The sequence below is a fragment of the Rattus norvegicus genome, chromosome 8 (assembly GCF_021556685.1).
Source record: "Rattus norvegicus strain SHRSP/BbbUtx chromosome 8, alternate assembly SHRSP_T2T, whole genome shotgun sequence".
NCBI classification, from domain to species: Eukaryota; Metazoa; Chordata; class Mammalia; order Rodentia; family Muridae; genus Rattus; species Rattus norvegicus.
In genome coordinates, this window is record NC_141541.1 from 127,105,263 (window position 1) to 127,129,448 (window position 24,186).

Genomic DNA, 24,186 nt, shown 5'->3' on the forward strand with positions numbered 1-24,186 from the left:
GGACAAGGCAACCCACGGGGCATCTCCATCTTTTCACCTTTCTCTTATTCTCCATGTATGGTCTCTGTTACTGTTCAGCTACGATGATCCTGGTGTGTGTGTGTGTGTGTGTGTGTGTGTGTGTGTGTGTGTGTGTGTGCGCGCCACGGTGTGTCTGTCTGTCTCTGTCTCTCTCTTCTCTGTGTGTGAGCTTGTCTCTCTGTCACTCTCTCTGTGTCTGTCTCTCTCTGTGTCTGTCTGTCTCTCAGGGTCTGTGTGTGTCTGTCTGTTTGTGTCTGTCTCTCTTTCTCTTTCATGTATGTACATTCATGCCTGTGCAGGTGCCCCAATGGTGTGAGTGCACATTGTGTGTGTGTGTGTGTGTGTGTGTGTGTGTGTTGTGCATTTGATGCATACATGTGAAAGTGCAGGTGAATGTGCTCATGCACTCAATTGCAGAGGGCAGAGGAAGACATTGTGTGGCCTCCTCTCCAGCTTGTGGCCTTGGGACAGGGCCTTTGATTGAACATTCAGTTCACCAATGTGGCTCGACCAACTGTCCAGTGGGCCCCTGGGAGACCCCTATTTCTGGGTCCAATGCTGGGTTACAGGCACATGCAGATGGCCCCCCTTTTTTCATGGGTGCTGGAAATTTGAAGTCAGGTTCTCATGCTTGTGAGGCGGGCAGGTACTTTACCCACTGAGCTAACTCCCCGTCCGCTTTGATGACCCTGTGTAGATCCTGTGCGGACCGACAACTTCCGTGTGACTGAAGCCCCAGTACACATCACCTGACGTCTCCATAGCTTTGCGTCTGCTGGTCTTCCTATTCTCCCTGAAGGGGTTTGGGTCCTTCTCTTCTCTCCACTTCCGGGTCCTCTCTAATTTCTACATCTTTTTCTTCTGTCTCTAATGGTGCCGCCTCTCTGAGCAAGCACGATGTGCTGTAGTTTCCTGAGACTCTGCCGTAATTCTCCTTGATGTCACCTCATCTTCTTGAGTCTTTTCAAAACCGCCGTGTCTTTAGAGCGCTATGGAATATATAGCTGTAGATCTCGCCTCATCTGGATTCCAGATCCATTATTAGTAAGTTAGCTTTCTTACCAGACACTGCTCCCTGGATGTCACCTAGGCACTTCACATCCAATGTGTCCCAGACTCCTGTGCGTCTTCTGCGTCTCTCCTCTGAGGCTCTCTGCTCCTCCCTACAATGCTCACACTGCTCCCTGCATCAATGCTCCTCCCTACAATGCTCACACTGCTCCCTGCATCAATGCCCCTCCCTACAATGCTCACACTGCTCACTGCATCAATGCCCCTCCCTACAATGCTCACACTGCCCCCTGCATCAATGCCCCTCCCTACAATGCTCACACTGCTCCCTGCATCAATGCCCCTCCCTACAATGCTCACACTGCTCACTGCATCAATGCCCCTCCCTACAATGCTCACACTGCTCACTGCATCAATGCCCCTCCCTACAATGCTCACACTGCTCCCTGCATCAATGCCCCTCCCTACAATGCTCACACTGCTCCCTGCATCAATGCCCCTCCCTACAATGCTCACACTGCTCCCTGCATCAATGCTCCTCCCTACAATGCTCACACTGCTCACTGCATCAATGCCCCTCCCTACAATGCTCACACTGCTCCCTGCATCAATGCCCCTCCCTACAATGCTCACACTGCTCACTGCATCAATGCTCCTCCCTACAATGCTCACACTGCTCACTGCATCAATGCTCCTCCCTACAATGCTCACACTGCTCCTGCATCAATGCTCCTCCCTACAATGCTCACACTGCTCACTGCATCAATGCTCCTCCCTACAATGCTCACACTGCTCACTGCATCAATGCCCCTCCCTACAATGCTCACACTGCTCACTGCATCAATGCTCCTCCCTACAATGCTCACACTGCTCACTGCATCAATGCCCCTCCAGTTACTTGTCCAAGAACCACATGTGCATCACGCAGTCCTGAATCTTATGACTCCCAGGGACCCGTGCAATCCTCCGTTCTCTACAATCCCTGCCCCCGCTCCCAACTCTTACCTGGTTTTCTCCTGCTCTCCCTGCCAGCACCTTCCCACCTAAATTCTACCCTCTCAAGCACCAGAACGACTTTTATGAAATCCAAGTCTTGTTCTACGTCCAGCCCTTCAGTGGCACCCTGCTGCTCTTGGACAAAACCCAATGTCTGTTAGAGTGTAGTGGGGGTTTGTGATCTGGCTTTTCCAGTCTTATTTTGAGGCCTCGCCTTGCCTTGATGTCTACGTTCCAGATAGCTCGGGCAAAATTTCAAATATCTGCATTAGGATCAGTCTGTCTGGGATACTTCCCTGAGCCCGGGCAAAAACTCCCTCCACTTTCCTTAGAATCCTGCATTTCTCCAAGGCGCTCAGCACCCCACTAGCACCTTGTCTCATGTCCTCCTCTCCTGCTAAGCCTGATAACAGCTGTGCTCACAGCATCGAGTCTGAGTCTGGCCTTCTGGTTTGGATGATTGTCAAGTCCCAGCTTGCGTGCCAAGCCTGGATGGCTCGCAGGCCTTGAGTTAAGTGAACTGTCATGCTCCTATCGGCTTGCGGCAAACCTTCTGTGGTGCAGTCGCCCTGAAGGAAGTGGTCCTGTAGACCCCGTCACGACTCTGACAGCGTGAGGCCCCCTCCACGACGCCCGCCATGGGTGTAGCACCCAGCTAGAGACTATGGTGCACTTGACGCTCAGAAACCCTGGCCTAAGCTGGCGGTGTCTTTACTCAGCTTTGACACGGTGTCCTGACTTTCCCATCACCCCTGAAGCCCGCTCTTCTTCCTACCCCAAGATGTCGCATTATTTCTCGTTTTATCTTTTCAGCTATTTAGTTTATCACAAATCAGCGCCACCCTCCGAATGCCTCCTTTGGGTCCCGTTCTCACTCACCGTGAGCTCAGCAACTGTCTGCTAAGTGCAGGCTGCTTATCTGGGTGCTGAGATCCAGCTGTGAGCAGAGGAGGCAGAGGCCCTGCCCTCGTGGGCTCTAAGCCTGAACAACGGAAGGTGAGAAGGGATGCGGCTGCCGCAGACTAGACCTGAGTCATCGAACCTCACAGAATGCTGCATTCTCTTTCTCCCCGAGTTAAGGTCATGTGGTCTAGCCCAGGCAGATCTAGAACCCACTTCTCCCATTTCAGTCTTCCTAGTTCTGGAGTTTGGGGGGCATATCACTACGCCCAGCTTCTGTCTTAGCCCCGGAAATTGTGTGTGGTGTTTTTGTCTGAGGCGCTTTCTCTTGTGGTGGTTTTCATGTGCTGATTCCCCTCGATCCGTTCAGATTCCTGGCCACCCCAGAGAGGCTACCCTTTCTCTGCCACCCAGTCCTACACTGCCCTGCCAGAATTCCCCCCACCCCCATCTCACGCTGTCCTGTCAGAGTCCCTCTTCCCCCAGCCTTCTGCTCTCCATTCCTTTCCTTTCCTTCCCTTCTCAGCCCTCACCACTGTTTCTGCACCTACTCAGGTTGATCAGCTCTGCCTCCAGGGTGCACAGTCCATGACAGCAGGTGTATATCATGCTCACCATGAAATCTCAGCCTCCCAGAGCAATGCCAGTGTCTAACAGATGCCCAACAGATGTTTGAATCAATAATTTCTTTTTTTTTTTTAACTTCTGAGGAAGAGAGGAAAACACAAGCTATCTGAGTGGTGCAGTGCAGCCTCTGGAGCTGCCGAGGCCTTCCTAAATGGGTGGATTTGTCAGAGACAAGACTCTGCCCATCCCATAGTGAAGTGAAACTAGGCTAGAACAGCCTCTGTACTCAGAGAGGAGGACACAGCCATGCTGTCTGGGGCCATGACCCAGTCCCACATGGTTTCCTCTCCTACTTCTCAGTTAGATCACAGACACATTCCCTCGGGAGACTGAGTCTATTCCCATTTGGTTGGCCAAATTGTAAAGGATTCGGTGAAATGTATTGGCTAATCTACTTAAGTTGTCTTTCCACGTTTGGCACAATAAGAGCTCAAGACAGAAACGAATTCTCAAGAATGACGGCTATAGCCACAGAGAGCATGAGGAATAACATTGCCATGCCAGGAAATGAGAGACTTGAGCTGCTCACACACCTAGGGGGTGGCTGATGCCTTGTGTTTCTGAGAATCTAGTTTGTAAGCATGCATGAGGCAGATGCTAATTTGAGTAAGAAGTGAACCAGGGTGCTTCTTCATTGGAGTCTCTCTTGTTTTGGGAACTCCATGCACATAAAAACCACCTTAGGAAAGGAGGCTGGGGGCCTAAGGTACAGGAATGGAGAAACTGAGGATCTCCGGCCACAGAGAGAGGTCCTCGGTCCGGCTCAGATTCATCACAGCACAGAGGACAGGCATCTCAACGAGCAGCACTCACCCTCAATGACAGAAGTCATGATACTGACAACGCTCATGGCCCTCTGTGCTCGGAAAGGTTCGTTCAAGTAGCCCGCAGACAGGAAGCTCTTCTGCCCTGTAGTGTCGAGTGCCTGCTGGGACACAAGCAGGGCCAATGTGAGGGCTTCAGCAGAAAAGCCAGGTCATTTCACTCCTTACTGGCTGCTCTCATCCAGTTGTGAGCTGCACTAGGAAGCCATGAGCCTGAGGTAAGGCTTGGAGAAACAGGTTAAGAGCTTGGCTTCGAGGGCTGGGGATTTAGCTCAGTGGTAGAGCGCTTACCTAGGAAGCGCAAGGCCCTGGGTTTGGTCCCCAGCTCCGAAAAAAAAAAAAAAAAACCAAAAAAAAAAAAAAAAAAAGAGCTCGGCTTCAAGGACAGGAGCACAGAGACAAGACAGAGGCAATGCCAAGGTTGGAAGGTCTGAGCCCAGCCGATAAAATTTGAGTTTATTTGGAGAAAGAGCTTGTCAAGCCCCAGGGGTGGCAGAGGGGCTTGTACAATTAGGGAACTTGCTAAAGACATCTGAACAGGGACTTGCGATGCAGAAGGCCTTAAAGAGTCGCCTTGCACTAGCAGGGTGGTCTCGCCAGAAAGAGTCAAGGTTGAACACTCAAGAAGGTGACTGTCCCAGGAACAGATACAGGAGAGTGAGGGATGTATCACAGTGGCAAAATGCTGCACGAGGCATCTTCTGGGGTTTAAACAAACAAACATTAGGGTTCAGATGGGAAGATCAGGGAAACTAGGGAAGGGAAATAGAGGGTTTTTACCCCATACCTCAGCTGGGGTAAGAGGCAGCCAAGCTAACTAGATACAAGGAAGGACAGGGCTCTGGAGAAACCAGTGAAGAAGGCCTCAGCAGGCTCTGGTTGGTTCCCCTTCATCCCCTCCCTGAGAAGCACACCAAGGTCTGCTGTTTCCCCTAATAAACTTCCAACCTAATGGGTACCCACATTTTTAAACACACTCTTATATCTAATGCACCTAGTTGTAACAGTGAATTGGGCATACACAACTTCTAAGAAAGCCTCTACCTATCATAGAAAAAAAACCACCCTGGAATGTCTAGGAGTGGACACAAGGGAGAAACAGCCCAGGACCTGCTAAGTCTTGATGCTGGCTGTTACTATGTGGCTCGAATAGCTCTTAATCTGCACAGTGTACTCTCTGCCTCACTGTTCACCTGCCACAAACAGACTTTGAGTGCTTTCTCTGGCTGTACTCCGTGTGATGTCTTCTGCTGGATCACAAGAGCTAAGATGGCTGCTATGATCGGGATTCCAGAGAGAATTCTGGAAGCAAGATCTTCCTGTGCACAGCACTACAACTCCCAGAGAGCCCTGCAGCCTGGCTGTGACTTTAGGACTCTGGGTTAGAGATTCCATTTGCTCTGGAGACACACTCTTCACCCGTCTTTCTGGCTCTGGGTCCAGAGAGGGCAACTTGAGCAAAATAGTCACTCCATGGTTCTAGTCAGGCTTGGCTAAGAGGAAGAAAGATGGCAGGAAAGGAAAGGCGAGAGAAACAGACAGAGACAGAAACAGAGAGACAGAGACACGCAGAGAGACAAAGAGAGACACAGACACACACATACACACAGAAATTGGGTGGGGGGTGGCTCTTTGTACCTTGTCCCCTTCAGCTGGCAGCAGCATGATTCTCTGCGTGAGAGCACAGGTCCCTCAGCCACAGATCCTGACAAGTTCTGATTTGGGGCCTTTCACTGATGTTTTCAGCTTGGGCACACAGCACCTCTACACTGTTGCTGCTCTCCAGGTCCCTCACTGCCCCTGTTTCCCTGAACCCAGTCCACACCTCTATGGATACTTTACTAATCCCTCCACTTCCCCCTGAAGCAGGCTATCTGCTTCTTCCTGGAATCCTGAATCAGTAGAACAACCACACAGTGCAGTCTTCACAAGCCTTTCTGCATAGGTATCTCCGGTAGCCAGCAGAGGCCCTCGGGGGTTGTAGAAGCACCGCTAGTGATACAGGAGGAGATTGCAAGTTAAATTGTACCTCCCAACCCAGCAAGGTGTCCCAGGAGTACCCACTGTGGGTATTGCCTTAAGGAGCAGGAGCCAGGCCTTTCCTGACCCTAGTCTGTGCCATTTTGATGAGTTATTCATTCTGTGAGTTGAGCCAAGGCCACTGTGCCTCTACCAAGATCAGTCCTGAGAACCTCTTAGAATTGTGTCAAACCTCAGGAACAGTTTTCCCAGAGTCATAGGTGTCTCTAGAAGGGCCCCTTGTTTTCCTTGTCCTCGTCAGAGAAGGATCTGGAACCATCTCAAAGCAGGGATGACCAGGAGGACAGAAACACCAAGAAGAAACAACCACGAGGTCAAATGGAAAATCAACGGCACGGCTGCATGCAGAGTGGATGGACAACACCCCCCACCTCAGACAATCGCTATGGCTTTGCTGGGTCTGTTGGGTGGCAGGCGTGGGACAGATGTTGTTAAAGACCCTTCCTCAGTGACATTCAGTACTTATCCACAAGAGTCAGAGTATGGGTCATGCAGGAACTCACCGGGCCTTCAGGCGCTCCAGCGGTAAGCTCACCAGTGGGCACTCCGAGCTGTCCCTCTTCTCCATGTCTACGGCCAGGGTTGGGGGACTGAGGCAGTGGGCTCCTGGGGAGTGGACCTGTCTGCCCAGCACCCCTGCCCAGCAATATGGAACCTCGACGGCTTTCCTGGTCTCCGTGAAAGACCCCATCATCAGGGGTGATCCCGTCAGGAAATGAGATGTCTTGGCTGGGCGCTCGGAAGTGGAACACACTGCCGTGGCTAGCCCTGCGTCTTCCTGAAGACAGGCCTAGGAAAGACTGGGCATTGTCCCCAGAAGAGCAGGAAAGAAGGATAGGATAGGATAGGATAGGATAGGATAGGATAGGATAGGATAGGATAGGATAGGGTAGGATAGGATCGGATCGGTGCTCTTAAAATGCAGCGTGCACTTCCCTCCACCCACATCCGTGCCTCATGGCCTCTTGGCAGCTACCTAAAGACTTGAAGACATCTGGGGTAGACGTCCTGGGTAGCCATGGATAGAGAACCAGAGAATCGAGATCTTGGACAGACTTGGGGAAAGAACAGGAGAGGGGCCATTATAGGATGCCCAAGATCAGCCAGTAGGTTACTGTCACCTCATGTCACTGGCTGGGCCAGATGCTTGACAGCCTTTGATGACAGGCTTGGGCATGGCCGTTCTAGGTCACCGTCTGCATATCGATCAAATACCCACACCTGAGAAAACGTCCCAACTGGAGCTTGAGACACTGTTTTTGAATGAACGAGTACGCTTTGCTGTCTGAAAATTAAGATGTGCAGTTTACCGGGTTCCATCCCTGTGAGCGTGAGGGCTTGTGTTGGAATGGTGGGGACAGGCGCTTTGCAGTGCAATGAGCTGGCAGGATCCCCTGAGGCCAGCTTTGAACAGTCAACAATAGGAAGATTGAGGGAAGAGTTGCGGCCCAGTTTCTTGGAAGAATAATGCCATTCTTCCAAATCGATAAACATTTCCCATCAAAAGCTTGCACCAAGTGAGCGCTGCGGGGTTTTCACATCCAGAGGAGAAGCTCTGGTTCTCGAATTCTCGGGCGCCGCATCCCACATCCCCCTAGATGGGGTTTGCTAATTCTCAGGACTGTGGGGACCTGGCCATGGTCAATCATCAGTCCTCAGCTCAGATCGGAAATGGGGTCTCTAAGATCTAAGCAATGGCTCCCTCCCAAACTCTTGTCACAGTGCCCCCAATTTTTCTTAACTCCTTTTATTTACTGAACAACCAAACTAGAGCACGTTGCCGTGAGGAATCTCATTCCTGTCACAAAACTGAACTCACTGTCTCTCCCTCCCTCCCCTTCTCTCTCACATGTGTGTCTCTGTGAGTACATGTGTGTGTGTGTGCACAGGCCAGAGGACCACATCAGTGTTGTTTCTCAAGCACTGTTTTTTTTTTCTTTTGAAACACGGTCTAGCATTGCCCAGGGACTCACCAAGCAGCCTGGCTGTCCAGCAAGCCCCAAGCACTCCCTGTTCCTGCTTCCCCAGTACCGGGGTCACAGGAGCATAGCACCATCATGCCTGGCTCCCCCCCCCCCGCAAAATGGGTTCTAGGAATTGAACTCATAATTTTGAGGTAAATACATCACCAGCTCAGCCATCCCTCAACCCCCTTAAGGTTTCTTTTCGTGGTGGAGCCCAATCCTGTTCAGCCACCACCATTGCCAGCCTAGTGTTATACAGACAGCACTCTGCCTAGAGTATAGGCCCCAAGCTTGTACCGCTCACACAACAGCAGGAGTTGCTCCCATATTGTAGGGGGAAAATTGGGAAGCCTGCATTAAAGCTAAGAAGACAGACTTGTTTACATTTGGACACCAAGTAAACTAAGGAAGGAACCACGTAGAACACCTAGATCCAGTGTTTGACCGTCAGCACCCCCCACTCCACCATTTATTTCAGAATCAATCTATCTATCAAGTGACGGTCAACGATCTCTCTCCTGTGTCTTAGCTCTAAGCTCGACATCATCGCTTTTGGTCTGAAAAAGTCTTTATATGAAAACACCCAGAGATCTATCTACCAGAAGAACCTATGTGGAGAGAGACAAGACTTGGGCACTCAGGTGCTGACCTGTGTGGCTGACTGAATGGGGAAATGAAGGCCCAATTCAGCGTCACTGACATTTCCGTGGAATCTGTGGTTCATCCTCTTCTGAGGCTGTCAGAGTCCTAACCAGACTTCCCTTGAGAGCATTGAACTGTGCCCCGCTCATTCCAGGTGCTACTCCAAAGGGCAGAAAGGATACGAAGCCACAGATGTACACAGGTGCTCCAGTGTGAGTGTGTGGCCGAGACCAGAGTGCACACAAGTGTGTCTGTGAGTGTACATGCCTGTGTAAACCCGGGGAAAGTCAGTAGAGGACGGCATTCTTCCGGTGAGATGGGGAAAAGGTTAAGAGGGGTGTTAGGGGCAGGAAGTAACCCTCAAAAAGCTGTCTGAACCCCCTCCATATGATTAGAGTCTGAATTATTCCCCCACATGAAAGGATGTGGTAGCTAATTTAAGTGGTCAACTTGACCCACCTGGGAAGAGAAAACCTAGGCCAAAGAACTGGCTTTGCCAGATTGGCCTGTAGGCATGTCTATGGGAGCATTTTCTGATTGCTAATTGATGTAGGATGATGAAACCCACAGTGGGGCTGAACAAGCCAATAAAGTGTTCCTTTATGGTTTCCGCTTCAGTTCTGGCCTCCAGGTTGTTTGGGTTCCTGCCCACACCTGCCCCCAATAATGGGTTGTGAGTTGGGAGTTGTGAGATGGGGTGAATCCTGCCCTCCCCATCTTGCTTGTGGTCAGGGTGTTTATCCCAGCAGTAGAGAAGGGAGTAGAGGCCTACAAGGAGCCATTTGGTACGTGGGGCTTTCCAGGGGGTGGAGAGGTAAGAGGAAGAAAGTTGGCGAGAAAAATTGAATTGGGAAGTCAGCGTTAACCACTGCGGGGCAGACTGCTACAGGCTGCAGTGTGAGGCAAGAAGGTCATTCCCAGGATAGGCTGTGTCAGAGATAGGCCCTGGGGTCTTCTGTGTCAACAGCAGGTCACAGCCCTGAGCTGTGAGTCAGAAGCAAGAGGGAAGGAAGGAGTGAAGGTTCAGCACCAGGGACAGAGCTGCTGATCCAAATATAGGGAAGCAGACACCCTTGGCTATGAATGCCTCAAGGTCAGCATGTTCCAAAGGGGCTCCCCTCCCTTCCCTCCACACCCAGGCTTTCTCCAGTGCCTTATCTTAAAAACCACAGCTCCCCTGGGTGTCCTAGCCTGAAGCCTGGGAGTTGACCTGCTTCTGTGTTGCTTTCTGTATCTCCCAATCTCGATCTTGATCTCCACAAAGAAAGGTCCTTATTTTTAACCCTCTCTCCACGAATGCTGCTGTCCTAGCTTAGGCCACCCATAGGGCTGGGTATCTGTCTGAGTTACCAAATCCCTCTTCTCTCTGTTTCACCCGTGGCAGAAGCAGCCACAGAGCTGAGTAAACCTTCGAGCCTGCTCAGCGTCTTACCATCCTGCGCTGGTTGTAAGGGTCAGATTGGGGTGACCTGTTGTCATCCGTGGAGCCCTCTGACACCCTTGATTTCACCCTGGGTCTTCTCTCATTGGCGTTTTTGGAGGCTAAGGGTGATCCACTGTGGGACTGGAGCGAGGTCGTGTCAATCCCCAGGGCTGCCAGCACCTGAGGAAAGAACCATAGTTGTAGCCCACAGAATGTGACTGATGTTGGTGTTTGGATGTCCCTAAAACATGGCCATGGAGGTGAGGGACCTGAGACCAAGGTTGAGGGTTAGAATACTAGCAGTGGTGGGACTGGGCATGGCAGAAATGGGGATCACCATGCTCCTTTAGCCCTGGCGTAGGTTCTGGCACCTTGCCCAGGCCCTTCCTCACAGACCCGGGTGCTTGCCCTCAGTCACTGTACAAGTCTAACAGTTGATGCTCAGTGCAGAAATGTGGAGAAGATGCCTTTGTCTTTCCGCTCCAGAGGCAGATATGGGAGCACACTCATCTGGTCCTCTTGCTTCTAAGTAGGGCTAACTCTGGTGTAGGTCACTGCTGGGGATCTCCAGCAGGGTCAGGCGACAGCTGGCAACTAATTGAGGACACTTTGCGGGTTAGTCCCACCAATTGCCCGATCACGCTTAGCTCACTCTCCTTGGGTCCTAAAGACTCCTGAAGACTTGGAAAAGGCTCGCTCCTTCAGATTCTTTTGTGTGGAGGGTGTGTGTGTGTGTGTGTGTGTGTGTGTGTGTGTGTGTGTGTGCGAGCGCGCGTGCGCGCACGTGCTCATGTTTATAGGTCAACTTCGGGAGTCACTGTTTATTTTTGTGACAAGGTCTCTCACTGGCCCAAAACTTACCAATAAGACCAAACACCCAACTGCGTCTCCAGTACTAGAGTCACAAGCATGCACCTGACTACTTTTTAAAAGGTGGGTTATGGGAATTGAACTCTGGTCTTCATCCTTGCATGGCAGGCACTTTGCTGACAGGGCTGGGAACCTCAGTCAGCCCCTGAAATACGATTCATGCTCCTATAGAAGATTGTAAGGGAAGACTCCTGTCTTGGAAGGGCGGTGGTGGCTGGCTTCACCCACCTCCTGTTCCTTCTGCAGCACCTCAAGGGCTTCCTGGAACTTTTTTTCCTTGGCTTCGATTTCTGCAATTGTTGCCTGGCTCTGCTCTTCATACGCCATGGTGACCACGGCCAAGATCAAATTGACCAGGTAGAACGATCCAAGGAAAATAACCAGCACGAAAAAGACCATGTACATTTTCCCAGAAGCCCGGAGTGTCTGGAGATTCAAGGGAAAGAAAAGAGGGCTGTATGGAGGACAGGTGGACCCTTGGATGTCAGTTAGACTTCCAGGATCAGAAGAGCCATGCGGCTGACCCATCAGCCTCCAGCCAAGGCTCTGAGAGGACATGCAGACTGGAATCGGCTGGCACGGCCAAGCATGGCGGTACACGGTTGTAATCCCAGCACTTGGGATCAGAGGCAGGAGGATTACCACCAGTTCCATCTGAGCAAAGGCTACACAGTGAAATCCTGTCTCAGACAAACAAAGCAAAGGTACCTGCTGGTACAGGCGCTCCCAGGAGTCCTGCGTCATGAGGCGGAACAGTGAGAGGAATGCCCACGCAAAGGAATCAAAGCTGGTGTAGTTAAAATCCGGGTTGTCAGGAGTTTTCAGGCAGACATAGCCTCCAGGGCAGTGACTGCAGCAAGAGAGAGAAGGCCATCGTGGTGAAGCAGCCTGGCTGACTGGGCAGAAGGTAGTTTGGGACAGTAAGACCATGGCGGGTGTGAAGTCAGAGATCCGAGTTCAGAGCTCAGCCCTCAGCTTATTTAGTTGAACATTTACTGTGGGACTCAGTTTCCCTCATCTATAACAGGAGGCCGCTAATGCTTCTGTTCATTTTGCCTGTCTAGAGTAGCCGGGAGGAGGCATGATGACAGCCTTGACTCAACTCGATTCGGTATGGTGTCAAGCTCCTTGTCGGCTTACACCAGGACTTAGAAATCCCCGACTCCCATGTTTGAAGGAAGCCTTTTGGTTTCCTTTCCGGTAAGCTCCTCACTGGCTCTGAGGATGTGTTTGTTTCTGTCATCTATGGAGTCCACTCTTGCCACTCCACATATCAACTGCCAGTCGCTCATCCCAAAGTGACAGTTAACTGGCTGCCACAACCCCTCGCACCTTCTTCAGTGCACCAAACACTACACATAAAAAGCAAATGTAAGTTCCCGCTGTGGGGGGTAGCCACAGGGTGGCAAAGGATCTGAGGGCCTGGCACCAACGTAAAAAGCTGACTGTGTTTGTTCATTCCTGAAATTGTAGTGTTGGGAAAGCCAGCCAAGACAGGAGGATGACTTGCTGACCAATCAGCTGGCTAGCCAAATCTCCCTCTCCCTCTCCCTCTCTCTCTCCCTCCCCTCCCCTCCCCTCCCTTTCTCTCTCTCTCTCTTCTCTCTCTCTCTCTCTCTCTCTCTCTCTCTCTCACACACACACACACACAAACATATAAACACAGGCACACACACACAATTCCTGCCCTCTCTCCCTCTCCCCCTCCCCTCATCATCCCTTTCTCCTCTCTCCCTTTTCCTCTCTCTCTTTCTCTCTCTCTCTCTCTCTTTCTCTCTCTCTCTCTCTCACACACACACAGACACACACACACAGACACACACACACACACACACACACACACACACACACATACACACACACAATTCCTGATGCTCTTCACCTTGGAAACTACTGGAAAGGAGAGCTGGAAGAGTCTATATGAAAAAAGTAAAGGTGACCGGGTGTTTTCCATTTTGCTCTCCACCTCAAGGTGGACCTCAGGTCTCCATCTTTGCCTTGAGCCAGTCCCAGCCCCAGCCCCAGCTTTATGCAGAGCCCTCAGACCCTGCTCCATTACTGCCCTGAGCTGGCCTCTTCCTACTCCTTCCCTCCACTGGCTGCGTCTGCCTGAACGCAGGCCTGCCTCTCCCGTACTTGGCATAGGGGCAGCGGTGAACCCAGCACTTTATCGTGGAGAGCCATGGGTTGCTCTGGAACCGCGGGCTTTAGAAGTGCCTTCATCTAAGAGGGAGGAACACAAGGTTTTGATTTAAATAGAAGGAAAGCGACAACCAGTGTCTGAGCCTCTGGAGCCAAAGACTTAAGTACCTTTGGGAATAAAGAGGTCAGGAGGGCTGGCACTGACCAGGTCCTCCTGTCTGTCTCTACCCCTCAGCTATGTCCGAGGTTACTCTTCTAGTTAGTTCTTAGCGATGGTTACAGCTGAGTCTCACCATGACGGTTAATATTGAACGCCACCTCAACAGAATCTAGAATTACTTAGGAGACAAACCTCTGAGCTTGTCTGAAGAAGTTTCCAGGCTTGGTTAGCTGAGGTGGGGAGACCCACCCTCAGTGTGGACGGCACCATTCCACGGGCTGGGACCCCCGGCTAATTAAAAAGCAGAAAGTGAGTCAAGCATTTATCTGTCTCTGCCCAGAGTGGGTGCCAAGTGACGGGCAGCCTCTCGATCCCGCCTCTGTGCCTTCCTTGAGCTAAACGGAACCCTCAAACTCTGAGCCCAGAGAAGCCCTCCCTGAGTGTTTCTTCTCAGGTGTTTGGCCACACCAATGAAAGAGCAGTGCCTGTGCTCACGTGGGTCCCTTTGTCTCTGCACGGGCACTCGGGAAGCACAGGCCTATGAATTGTATTTCAAGCCGTGTTCGTGGGGAGGATGAGTCTTTCGGATCGATTGCTTGGAACTCCCTGGCTCTCTCCTCACCCCAGCCACCAACGCAGGAGGCAGAGAGGAGGGTCCTCCCCCTCAGCTCAGTTTCTTACTTTCTGACCTCCGCATGGAGTCATCTCCATCCAAGCAGCACTGTTTGCCCATCTGTGAAGTATCACGCCTGTCCTTCAACATCAGCCTCAACCACTGCCTCCAGGAAGCCCTCCCTGACTTCCTATCTGGCCTTACGAGATTGTTCATTGTGTTTACTCAATTCATGGAACTCCGGACACAGCACATATGTCTACAGCACAATACCTCCATGCGCATAGAAAGGAGACCAAAACACAGCTGAGTCATATTCCGAATTCAGCCTGTGGAAGTATTCTGCCTGGCCAACGTGATAGGTAGATAGATATCTTGCTGGAACTTGTAACCAAATTTCTGACATAAAAATGAAGAATTCCCATCTCCCCGTGTTAAGTGAACAGAGCAGGAAGCAGAGGGCACCCGTTTTCACATGGCAACAGCTGGGCGGAGCACTGTCTGCCCCTTCGATGGGGCATGAACTCTCAGTTGCCATGGTTCCCTCTTGGCGCTCACTATTCATTTGTGGTTATGCGCCTGACCTCTGCGAGAATTTGAAATCGCAAAAAATGTTATATGTGTATTTCTTCCCGTTGCAAAAAAAAAATTAACAAACCCAAGAATGGAATGAGCTATGATTGCTCGAATGTAGCCTTAATGCAAACACATTTGTTTCTTCTGGGAAGTGATCACTTGTCCCTCCGTCCCTTATGGTACCTTATGGGATCTGACTCCACCATTCTTTTCACTGGGAGGCGACATCTGTTTCACCAGCCCTTGGAGCTTCCTTTGCTCGAGGGGACACAGAAAGAATCAAGATGAAATCAAGATTCCACACTTTACTGTTTCCCTTGGAATCCCAAGTTGGCAGAAGGACAGCTCGAGCCAGACTGCTGGGGATAAAAGATAACAGAACACGCAGACACCTTGCAGCAAATCCATCTGCTGCTTGCAGATGTACGAAGAAGCCAAATTCCAGCTGGTCCAGGCTCAAGTGCTGAAGCCCTGAGCCACAAGCTGAATGGTGGTTGTGTTAAGTCGTAAAATCATATCAAAACCTGACTAGTACACTTACTGTCTGTGAGACTGTGAGTATCTGTGCATGTGTGTGTGTGTGTGTGTGTGTGTGTGTGTGTGTGTGTGTGTGCTTTCATATGTTGTGTGGGCTCATGTATGTAAAGGGCAGGGTTCAACACCAAGTGTCTTTCTTTCTCAGTGACTCTCCACTTTGTCTCTTGAGACCATATCTCTCACTGAACTTGGCGCTCATTGGTTGAGTTAAAATGGTGTCCAGCAAGCTCTGGAGCTCTGCCTGTCTCCAGCTCTCTGCTCCGAGGCCCTGCAGTGCTGTGGCCTCAGGTCTGCACCGATGTGCCCAACTTTCTATGTAGGTGCTAAGGATTCACCCTCGGGTCCTCCCTCGCCTTGCACAGCGAGCGTTTTACCAGCTCACCCATGCTCACGGCTCCCCTCTCTGTGAGTTTCAAGATGGCAACATCTCTGGTATTCATGAATGCGTTTTCTTTGGGGTTCTACAGTCTCTGCACAGAGTGCTCAGAGAGGCTACGGAGAAAGGATGTTGGACTCAGTGGGGCTGTGGGGTGCGTACTCACCCAGCATCAGACCCATTGCCGCACAGTAAGGGATCCGTAGTACCAGGCTTGATGAAGATGTATTCTAAGGAAAGGGAGAAATGAGGCCTTACGGTATGTTCTGAAGCCCCCAGTGTAGGCTCTGGGGAGCCAAGAGTTCACTTCCTGCCTTCTGTCTAAGTGAGGTCAGCTCCTTTGCCTACAATCCTTCAGAGGACACCGGGAACCACACACCCTTGTAAGCCACTTGGAAGCTGGACAGAGCCAGAGAACCTCACTAGTTTAGAGTGTGTTAAACTTTCCCCTGCCGGGATAGCTCCAGGGATGTGCAGGGCTTTGTACCGTGTCTCCGCAGTCATGAAGTCCCTGGGTAACGGTGTTGGTCACTACAGGAAGATATCCTCTCACCTGCCATTTCAGATGAGAGGTTGTCAGCCTTGTGGGGATCTGTTCCGTTCCTGATGCATTTGTTCTTAAGGTTCCCCTTAAAGAGCTGCAGGCCCACCAAGGCGAAGACGCTCAGGCAGAAGACTGTGAGGATAGTCACGTCGGCCAGCTTCCTCACTGAGTGGATCAGGGCTCCCACGATGACCTTCAGTCCTGCGGGAAGGCGACAGACATGCTCCCACACGGAGAAGTGCCACCCAGAGCACAGGTGTACACCTTGGCCGTCCTCCTCGATGACTACACACAGGTGTGACGCTCTTACATATCCAGGCAGTTCCAAGCCTAGCTTCTCATCCACATCCTGTCACTCCCCACAGAGGCAAGTGGGCAGGGCCTGTTGTCCTCACTATGGAACCGATCAACTGAGGCCCGGGCAACCCATCTTTTTATCACCTCAAAGCTAATCAATAAGTGGCACTCATGACTCAGCTAAAACCCCCTGTTGGGTGTCTGGGGATGAGTAGCACAGTGGCTGAGCACTTGCCGAGCATGAGTGAGACCCCGCGTTCTATCCTCAGTGCTGGGAAACATATACTGAGTCCTGACTGTATTCCCAGCCCTGTTCTAGCTGTGAGGTCACTCTTTTCACGCTTTTCAGTGGAAGATCTGAGGAAGAGATCAGACCCCAGTACAGCTAGCTGCAGAGCTCCTCCCTTCGAGGAGGGATAAGGTTCATTAATGGAAATCACATCCTTTGGGGGCACAGTGTCACAGACATCAGAAAGTGTTCTGACCCGGGTAGCAGTCTAGGATCCAACTGTGTCATTTTGGTGGAAGAATAATTGTCTTGGCAGCCTGCATGTGACACCCTGTACCAGGAGCTGAGTGATGCATACGATGTCATGTGTGGAAGATTGTGTGATAAACTCCATACTGCATAGCACTGAGGAACCAACTTTTGTTTGCCTCTCACAGGGGATCAACCCTTACCTATGTTTCTTCTGTGCTTAAAGCCTCAATAAATAGGCCAATAGTCAATTGTTCCTGTCCTGGAATGTGTGTGTATGCATATGTGTGCACATGTGTGTGTGTGAGCATACATGTGTGTACACATGTGTGCATGCACACATGTTCATGTTCGTGTGCACCTGTGCACATGTGTGCATGTGTGCGTGTTCCTGTGCATGTATGTATGCATGTGCACATATGGTGTGTGTGCACATGTGTGCATGTGCATGTACATGTGTGCATGTGTATGCCTGTGTGTGTGCGCGGGTGTGCACATGTGTGAATGTGTGCACATGCATGTATGTGTATGTGTGCATATACATGTGTGCATGTGTGTGTGTGCATATCAAAGAAAAGCTGTGGAAAAGAGTAACGGCTCTGTTGGAACAAACAAGTTGGTTAAAGTCGCTCACCTGGGATCACAGAAACAGTTTTCAGGGCTCTGAGAACTCGGAATGTCCGCAGGCCTGAGATTCCTCGGAGGTCTATCGCTGCACCCACATACCTACAGAACCGGAAGGCATTTCCTCAGGGAAAGGGCTCTGAGGTGCATGAGGCACACACAACAGGAGTTGTAGGGAAGAGCCTTGGGGGACCTAGGACAGACGCAGCATTTTCATGGGCACTGCCATCTACAGACTGCTGTGAATGCCCACTAAACCATTCACCATCTTGCTCAGAAAGGACCATTTCGAGACGTGGTCTCTTGGGGTAGGAATGACGCTGGGTCTCTTCTGACCTGTGTTGGCCAGTTGGCACAGCACTGAGTCTTTGCCTTGTCCCCACGGGCATAGGACAAGACCAATTATGTTTTCCAACTCCCAGGCCATAAGACTCCACCAGAGGAAGCTGGGTTGGGGTGAGGAGGTAATCCAGACTATCAGCATGAACCCCGGGCCCCCAAATTCTACACCCCAAAGCCTACAGGAACACACACAGATCAGCTGAGGGAAACACTCACGCCAAGGTAATGACACTGAAGTCCAGCCAGTTCCACGGATCTCGAAGATAAGTGAACTCATTTAGACAAAACCCTCTTGCCAGTATCTTAATCAGAGCCTCGAAGGTGTAAATGACAGTGAAGACGTACCTGGCGGGAGGTGGAGAGAGGGACATTAAAGGGACATTAGCTCCGGCGCAGAGAGACCTCAGGGGCGTCCTCTGCCGGCAGTGAGAACTGAATCCCTGTGACTGTTCCAAGGGAAAACAAACGAACACCATCGCCCAGGCGGTGAAGGAGAAGGACGGAGAGTCACACAAGTGGATAGGGTAGGAGGAAAGAGTGAGAGTGAGAGCAAAGCCTGAAGGGGGAGGGGGAAGAATAGGGGGAAGAATAGGGGGAGGGGGAGGGGAGGGGGGGAGGGGAATGGAGAGGGGCAGCTTGTGATATGGGCAGAGGACAAGTCAAGTGAAGAAACCAGTCTCCTCCTGTCCCACTGAGAGGCCCCAAACTATGGATGCCGGAGGCTCCTTTCCCAACCTGTGGGTGTTGGAAGGTGTGGGAGAGGCACCCATCTCTGCTCTTGTTCTCTTCCTGGTACCTTCCTACTCTCTTTTCTCTTCTCACCATGCCCGGATAGCTGTGCTCCTGGTATGTGTTCTGTGGAACAAGAGCATCTGAATTCACAGATGCTCTCTTAGCAGGGCAGGGCATAACAGAACTGGCTATCTTGAAATGGCCCCTTCCTTCTGCTTGGCCCCTTGTTGGGTTTCCGTTCGCAGATCTGAGATTGGGAATGAGGTGATGTTTCTGGAACATTTAGAATCCTTTGATCACCAGTGGCCATGACTGTCACACCTGGGCCACCATCAGCTCTGCCTGAAGGCCTTGCTCAAACAGGTTACACGCTGTCCTCCCAATGCCTGCTTTGGGAGGTCTAAGATGGGGATCTAGGATTAGGAAGTCTAACATGTTCCCAGCTGACACTTACGTGCTGGCTGGGGGACCACTGGCTCTGGAACTTGTATGTACACATAAATTGCATTTGACTTGGTGCTGGGGAGATGGTTTGAGTTGCAAAGTGTTTGCTGTGCAAACACAAGGATCGGAGTTTGGATCGTCAGTATAACTGTAAAACGCCTGTGCTTCTAATCCCAGCACTCGGTCAGTGGAGACAGGAGGAGGATTCCTGGCATTCACTGGCTCAATCCATGAGCTCTAGGCTCAACTAGAGGCCCTGTCTCAAAAGGTGGAGAGCAACTGAGAAGAAACTGGACAGCAGCCTCTATGTGCATGTGCACATACACCAACCCACACACACACACACACACACACACACACACACACACACACACACGAGTATGCACGTGCATACATGTGCACACACAAATAGTAAAACACTGAATCATAAACATGTGCTCTTGTGTGAAAAATAGGAAGACTCTTGACTAAACGTGCATTTAGCTAGCTCATCCTTCCCGGAAGCCCCTTCAGAATGATGATTTTTGGAGACATAAACACAGAAGGATAAACACAAGCTGCTCTGAAGAGCCCTGAACAATTTAGAACTCAGGTGCTCAGGACTCCAGAGGGTGGGCTGTGGGAGGTAGAGCAGGTCGGGCTGGAAAACCTGCTCTAAGTCTCTGCAGACCAGACTTTACCACACCCTCAGTGAGGAGTCATCTACTACAGAGCTGGGCAGGACACCTATCCTCACTAACCAAACAGGAGGGAAAATGGCGTAGCCTGAGGCTGTAAGAGAGTTTCAGTGGAAAGGCAGGCACCTCCTGCTCTCCTTTTGCTAGATTCACAGCTCCTGAAGATCCGTCTCTGATGAACAGCTCCCGTTCATGCTCTAGTTACGTAGCTCAGGCTGGTCTTGAACTTGCGACCCTCCTTCTCAGCTCTCTGAGTGCTGGGATCACAGGTGTCTGACACCACAGCCACATGAGACACCGAGTATTTAGTAAGCCAAGGAGTGTTGTGAGTTTGAGGGATGTTTGAAGTCAAAACCAAAACATGAACCAGGCACGGTGGTGCCTTCCTGCCATCCCAGCCCTTGTGAGGGTAAAGCAGGAGGTTTGAGGTGATATACGAGCCAGACTGGACTGAACACGCGTGTAGCAAGCCAACCAATGTTTATAGCAATGCCCTGTCTCCAAACAGCATCGCCGTCATGGAAATAAAGCAAACACCGAAGGCAGCCAAAGAGGGGTTAAAAGTAAGAAGGAAGCCATGAAATAAAATCCAATGAAAGGGGGGAAAGCAACCTGCCATAGATATTTTTAGAGAGCTAAGAGGTGAGATAAACATTTCTTGAAACAAGAATAGAAGTCTACAAAAAAAAAAAAAAAAAAAAAAGGCTTTAAAGAACAAAACGGAACTTCCGAAAGTGGGATTGCAAATCAAGTTTTAGAAACCTCAGAAAATAAAACCCGAAGTAAGAACGGACAGGACAGAGATTGAAAGTCGGGGAATTTGATGGCTATCGGGTCTGGAAAGAAATTGATCGGAGGAAAGTATCACGGGAATTGTTCAAGGCGAAAACTTCCCCAAATCGAAAGATCCGAGTTTTTAAAACACAGGCAAGGGTTCAGGAAAATGGAAGAGACATTTAGAAGTCCCTCACCACATCAGAACTCAACAAAGTTTCAGATCATTCTGCACAAAGAAAAGCTTAACATTTCGTTTGAGAGAAGAAGAGAAAAACAAAAAGCAACAGGCTGCCCACGGAGGATAGATGTCTTGGTTCCTGCTTCATTGCTGTGAAGAGACACCAGGCCGTTCAGCATGGCACTGTAAGCACTTTTGCCCGATGAGCCATCTCGCTGGCCTCTTAATATATACAGTTCCCAAAAGCTTTGTCAGATTACTACGGCAAGAGAAAAAAAAACCAGAGATGCAAACAAATTCACTGAGCGAAAACGTGGAGCCAAAACCCATTTACAATAAAATACATAGTAATAAACCCAATTGAATGTGTGAGGGACTTCTATAATGAAAATCAGAGAAACGGAAGAAATCAAAGGAGATACTAAAGGGTGGAAAGCCCTCCCTCGTTCCTGCCTTAGCAGAATTAATACTGTGAAAATGGTGGTACTGTTGGAAGATATCTATAGAGGCGATATTACCCATCCAAATTCCAGTGATGTTCCTTCAGAGAAAGAAAAGGCAAATCTTGAGTTCATGATGGGAGCACAAAAGGTCCCGAGTAGGCAAAAGAATCCTGGGATCTGAGGCTGAAGGAGGGGACTCTGCTAAACGAAACCAAAAGCAACCTGGGAAGTATCATGACAGCAGACTTCAAATTATGCAACGGAGCCATAGTAACAAAAATTATAACATAACACTGGCAGAAGAACAGGCAGACTCAAGAAGAACACTCAAGAGTGAGCCCATACAACCCCATCGGACTTTTGACAAAGATGCGAGAATTGTCACTGGGGAGAGATAGCATTTTTAACGAGCAGTGCTTGAGAGATGTGTACACACGTGTGGAGGATGGAAACCAGACTCCTCCATCCCTCCTGGTGCCTGGATCAACTCCGAATGTATCAAAAGACCACAAGGTCAGACTCAAACATTTGAAATTGTTACAGGAAAACATGGAAGAGTTCTTCAATATACAAATGTAGACGAGGACTGTCTAAAAAGAACTCCGCCCACTCAAAAAACGAAAGCAAGTGGTGACAGTAGAGTTGTTCGAGATCTAGAGGCCTCTGTACACAGGAGGCTGGAAAGAGGCTGAAGGAGGGGTGAATCTCAGCCAACTACAATCTGACAGGATATTAACTTTCAGAGTCAATAAAGAGCCCAAAAAAACTAAACATCACAAAACCAAGTCATTCAACCAATAAAAGGCCCATCGACTTCACAGACGGCTCTCAAATGAGGAACCGAAAATGAACTTATATATGTTTGCTTTCCTTAGCCATTGGAGAACACAAATCAAGACTATGCTGAGACCTGTGTCATCCAAGCCAGTACACAGCACATACATGGTGGCAAGGATTTGGGGGAAAGGATCTCTGAACCCTGTTGGTGGGGAGTGTAAATTAGTGCAGACACTTTGGAAAACAGTATGGCGGATCCTCAAAGGACAAACAGTAAACTATCATATAATGTGACTGTACCACTCCTGGGTCTGTAACTCACAGTCAAAATCAGAGAGGTACCCGCCCATCCATGCTTAAGGGAGCCCTGTTTACACTAAGCAATGTCATAGAACCACCCCAGGTCTTCATTATCCGATAAATGAATAAAGAAAGCGTGTGTGCGCCTGTGTGTGAGTCATGATAAAAATACGTTGTGTACATGTAAGAGGGTGTCACAGCGAAAGCCATTGTTTTGTATAGTTAGCACATAAAATAGAATTTTTGAGAGTATTGGTGCAAATATAAAAGAATATGATATGAGTTTGTACAGAAATGTCTATAATTTGTGTGGCTGAATAGTTACAATCAAAATTTAATTTTAAAATGAAGGTCAGATTTAAAAGACTAATATTTTTCGTGTGGAGAGAGTTAACAGTGCCGGAGACCTCCTGAAGAAGTCTGCTCTGACCAAATGGCTGCTCGAGCGGCCAGTGACATTCTTACTGGATTTGTCCCCCCCTATCCTTTTGTGTTTTCTAAATTAGAACATTTTCGCTCTGAATTATAGGCTGTTGGGAAGCGTTGATGGGTATTTCCAGCTTTTCAGATCAAACAGGCCCAGAAATTATAGAGAAAAGTTCTCTGTAAAGACTATGTTCAGAGTTTCAGTGAAGGATGAGGACCCGGGTCTTCACTGTGGAGTGCTGGCAGCTCAGAGCCTCACTGAGCAACTGCAGGAGTGGAGGCTCCTCCCCCTGGTGGGTGTGTTGTCCGGTTGCATCAGCTTGATGTGATTTTAAATGTATGTCCAAAGTCGGTTTTCTTAGGTAAAGAAAGCAATATTAGGTAATAGAAAATAGGCTCTCTCTCTCTCTCTCTCTCTCTCTCTCTCTCTCTCTCTCTCTCTCTCTCTCTCTCTGCCTCTCTCTGTTTCTGCCTGTTTCTGTCTCTGTGTGTCTCTCTCTCTGTTTCTGTCTCTTTGTCTCTGTCTATCTGTCTGTCTGTCTCTCTCATGTGCAGTCCTTTCTTTCCACTTTGGTTTTGAAAACGCTGTCTCATCCACCACTGTGTGCACCAGGCTGTGAGCATACTCCTGTCTCCACCTTCTGTCTTCTAGTAGCAACACTGATATTACAGATGGGTACACTGTGAGGTCCAGCTATGACTCAAGTTCTGGGGATGCAAATTCAGGTCTTTTCATGGCAAGCACTTCACCCATTTACCCAGCCTCTATGTGGTTTTGTCGTTTTATATAATTATTTGACACAAAGGCTTAAGTTTTTAAAACTGGGCACCAAGCCGACATGGTCATTGGGCAAGCCTTGTTCTCTGTCATGGTTGTTCTTTCCTTAAGTATTTATCTGCTTCCATGGGGTTATCCTAGTGTCCCCCACCCCTCTCATGATGGGGCAATCCTGCATTGTCTTTATGGCGGAGTCCGTCTGTCACCTGTATTTAAGACCCGATGTTCTGGTTGCAGGATTTAGGTCTCTACTTTTTATTATACTTCGGCAAGCTGTCTTCCAGATGATGATTTTTTTTCTTCTGGTAAACAGGGAAATTATGAAGGGCAATAGTAACGATGACAGATGAAACCGAACAAATGTGAACCACTGTCAGGACAGGAGAGCCCATTATTCAAGATAATCCATCCTTAGCTCCCTGCTACCCAGCGGGAGCTGAATCAGTCCTTGGAGCACAGAAGTAGTCTTTAAGGACACAAATATTATATGGTGTTAGAGTTCACCTTATATTTTATATTGGAAAACAGTGCATTATAATTCAACCACACTGTTTTCTTATGAGTCTGCTGATTGACTGAGAGGACAGTGAAAGACTTCAGATGGCCAAAGAGAACTACCCAGAGGATGGGATGAACTGACGGGGTCT

The 24,186-nt window shown here is 49.7% G+C and overlaps 1 protein-coding gene across 3 annotated transcripts in view; it reads right to left on the bottom strand.

Annotated features, from left to right (window-relative positions):
• Scn10a (sodium voltage-gated channel alpha subunit 10) overlaps window positions 1-24,186 on the bottom strand; it is a 112,389-nt gene that overhangs the window by 46,397 nt on the left and 41,806 nt on the right. For all 3 annotated transcript variants that reach the window (XM_087560737.1, NM_017247.2, XM_087560736.1), the window contains 9 exon segments: window positions 18,224-18,352; window positions 17,676-17,767; window positions 16,276-16,467; window positions 15,889-15,952; window positions 12,027-12,168; window positions 11,547-11,744; window positions 10,458-10,628; window positions 6,923-7,219; window positions 4,369-4,480 (listed from right to left, as the gene is read on the bottom strand). In XM_087560737.1, coding sequence (XP_087416863.1) covers window positions 4,369-4,480; window positions 6,923-7,219; window positions 10,458-10,628; window positions 11,547-11,744; window positions 12,027-12,168; window positions 15,889-15,952; window positions 16,276-16,467; window positions 17,676-17,767; window positions 18,224-18,352 — 1,397 coding nt within the window.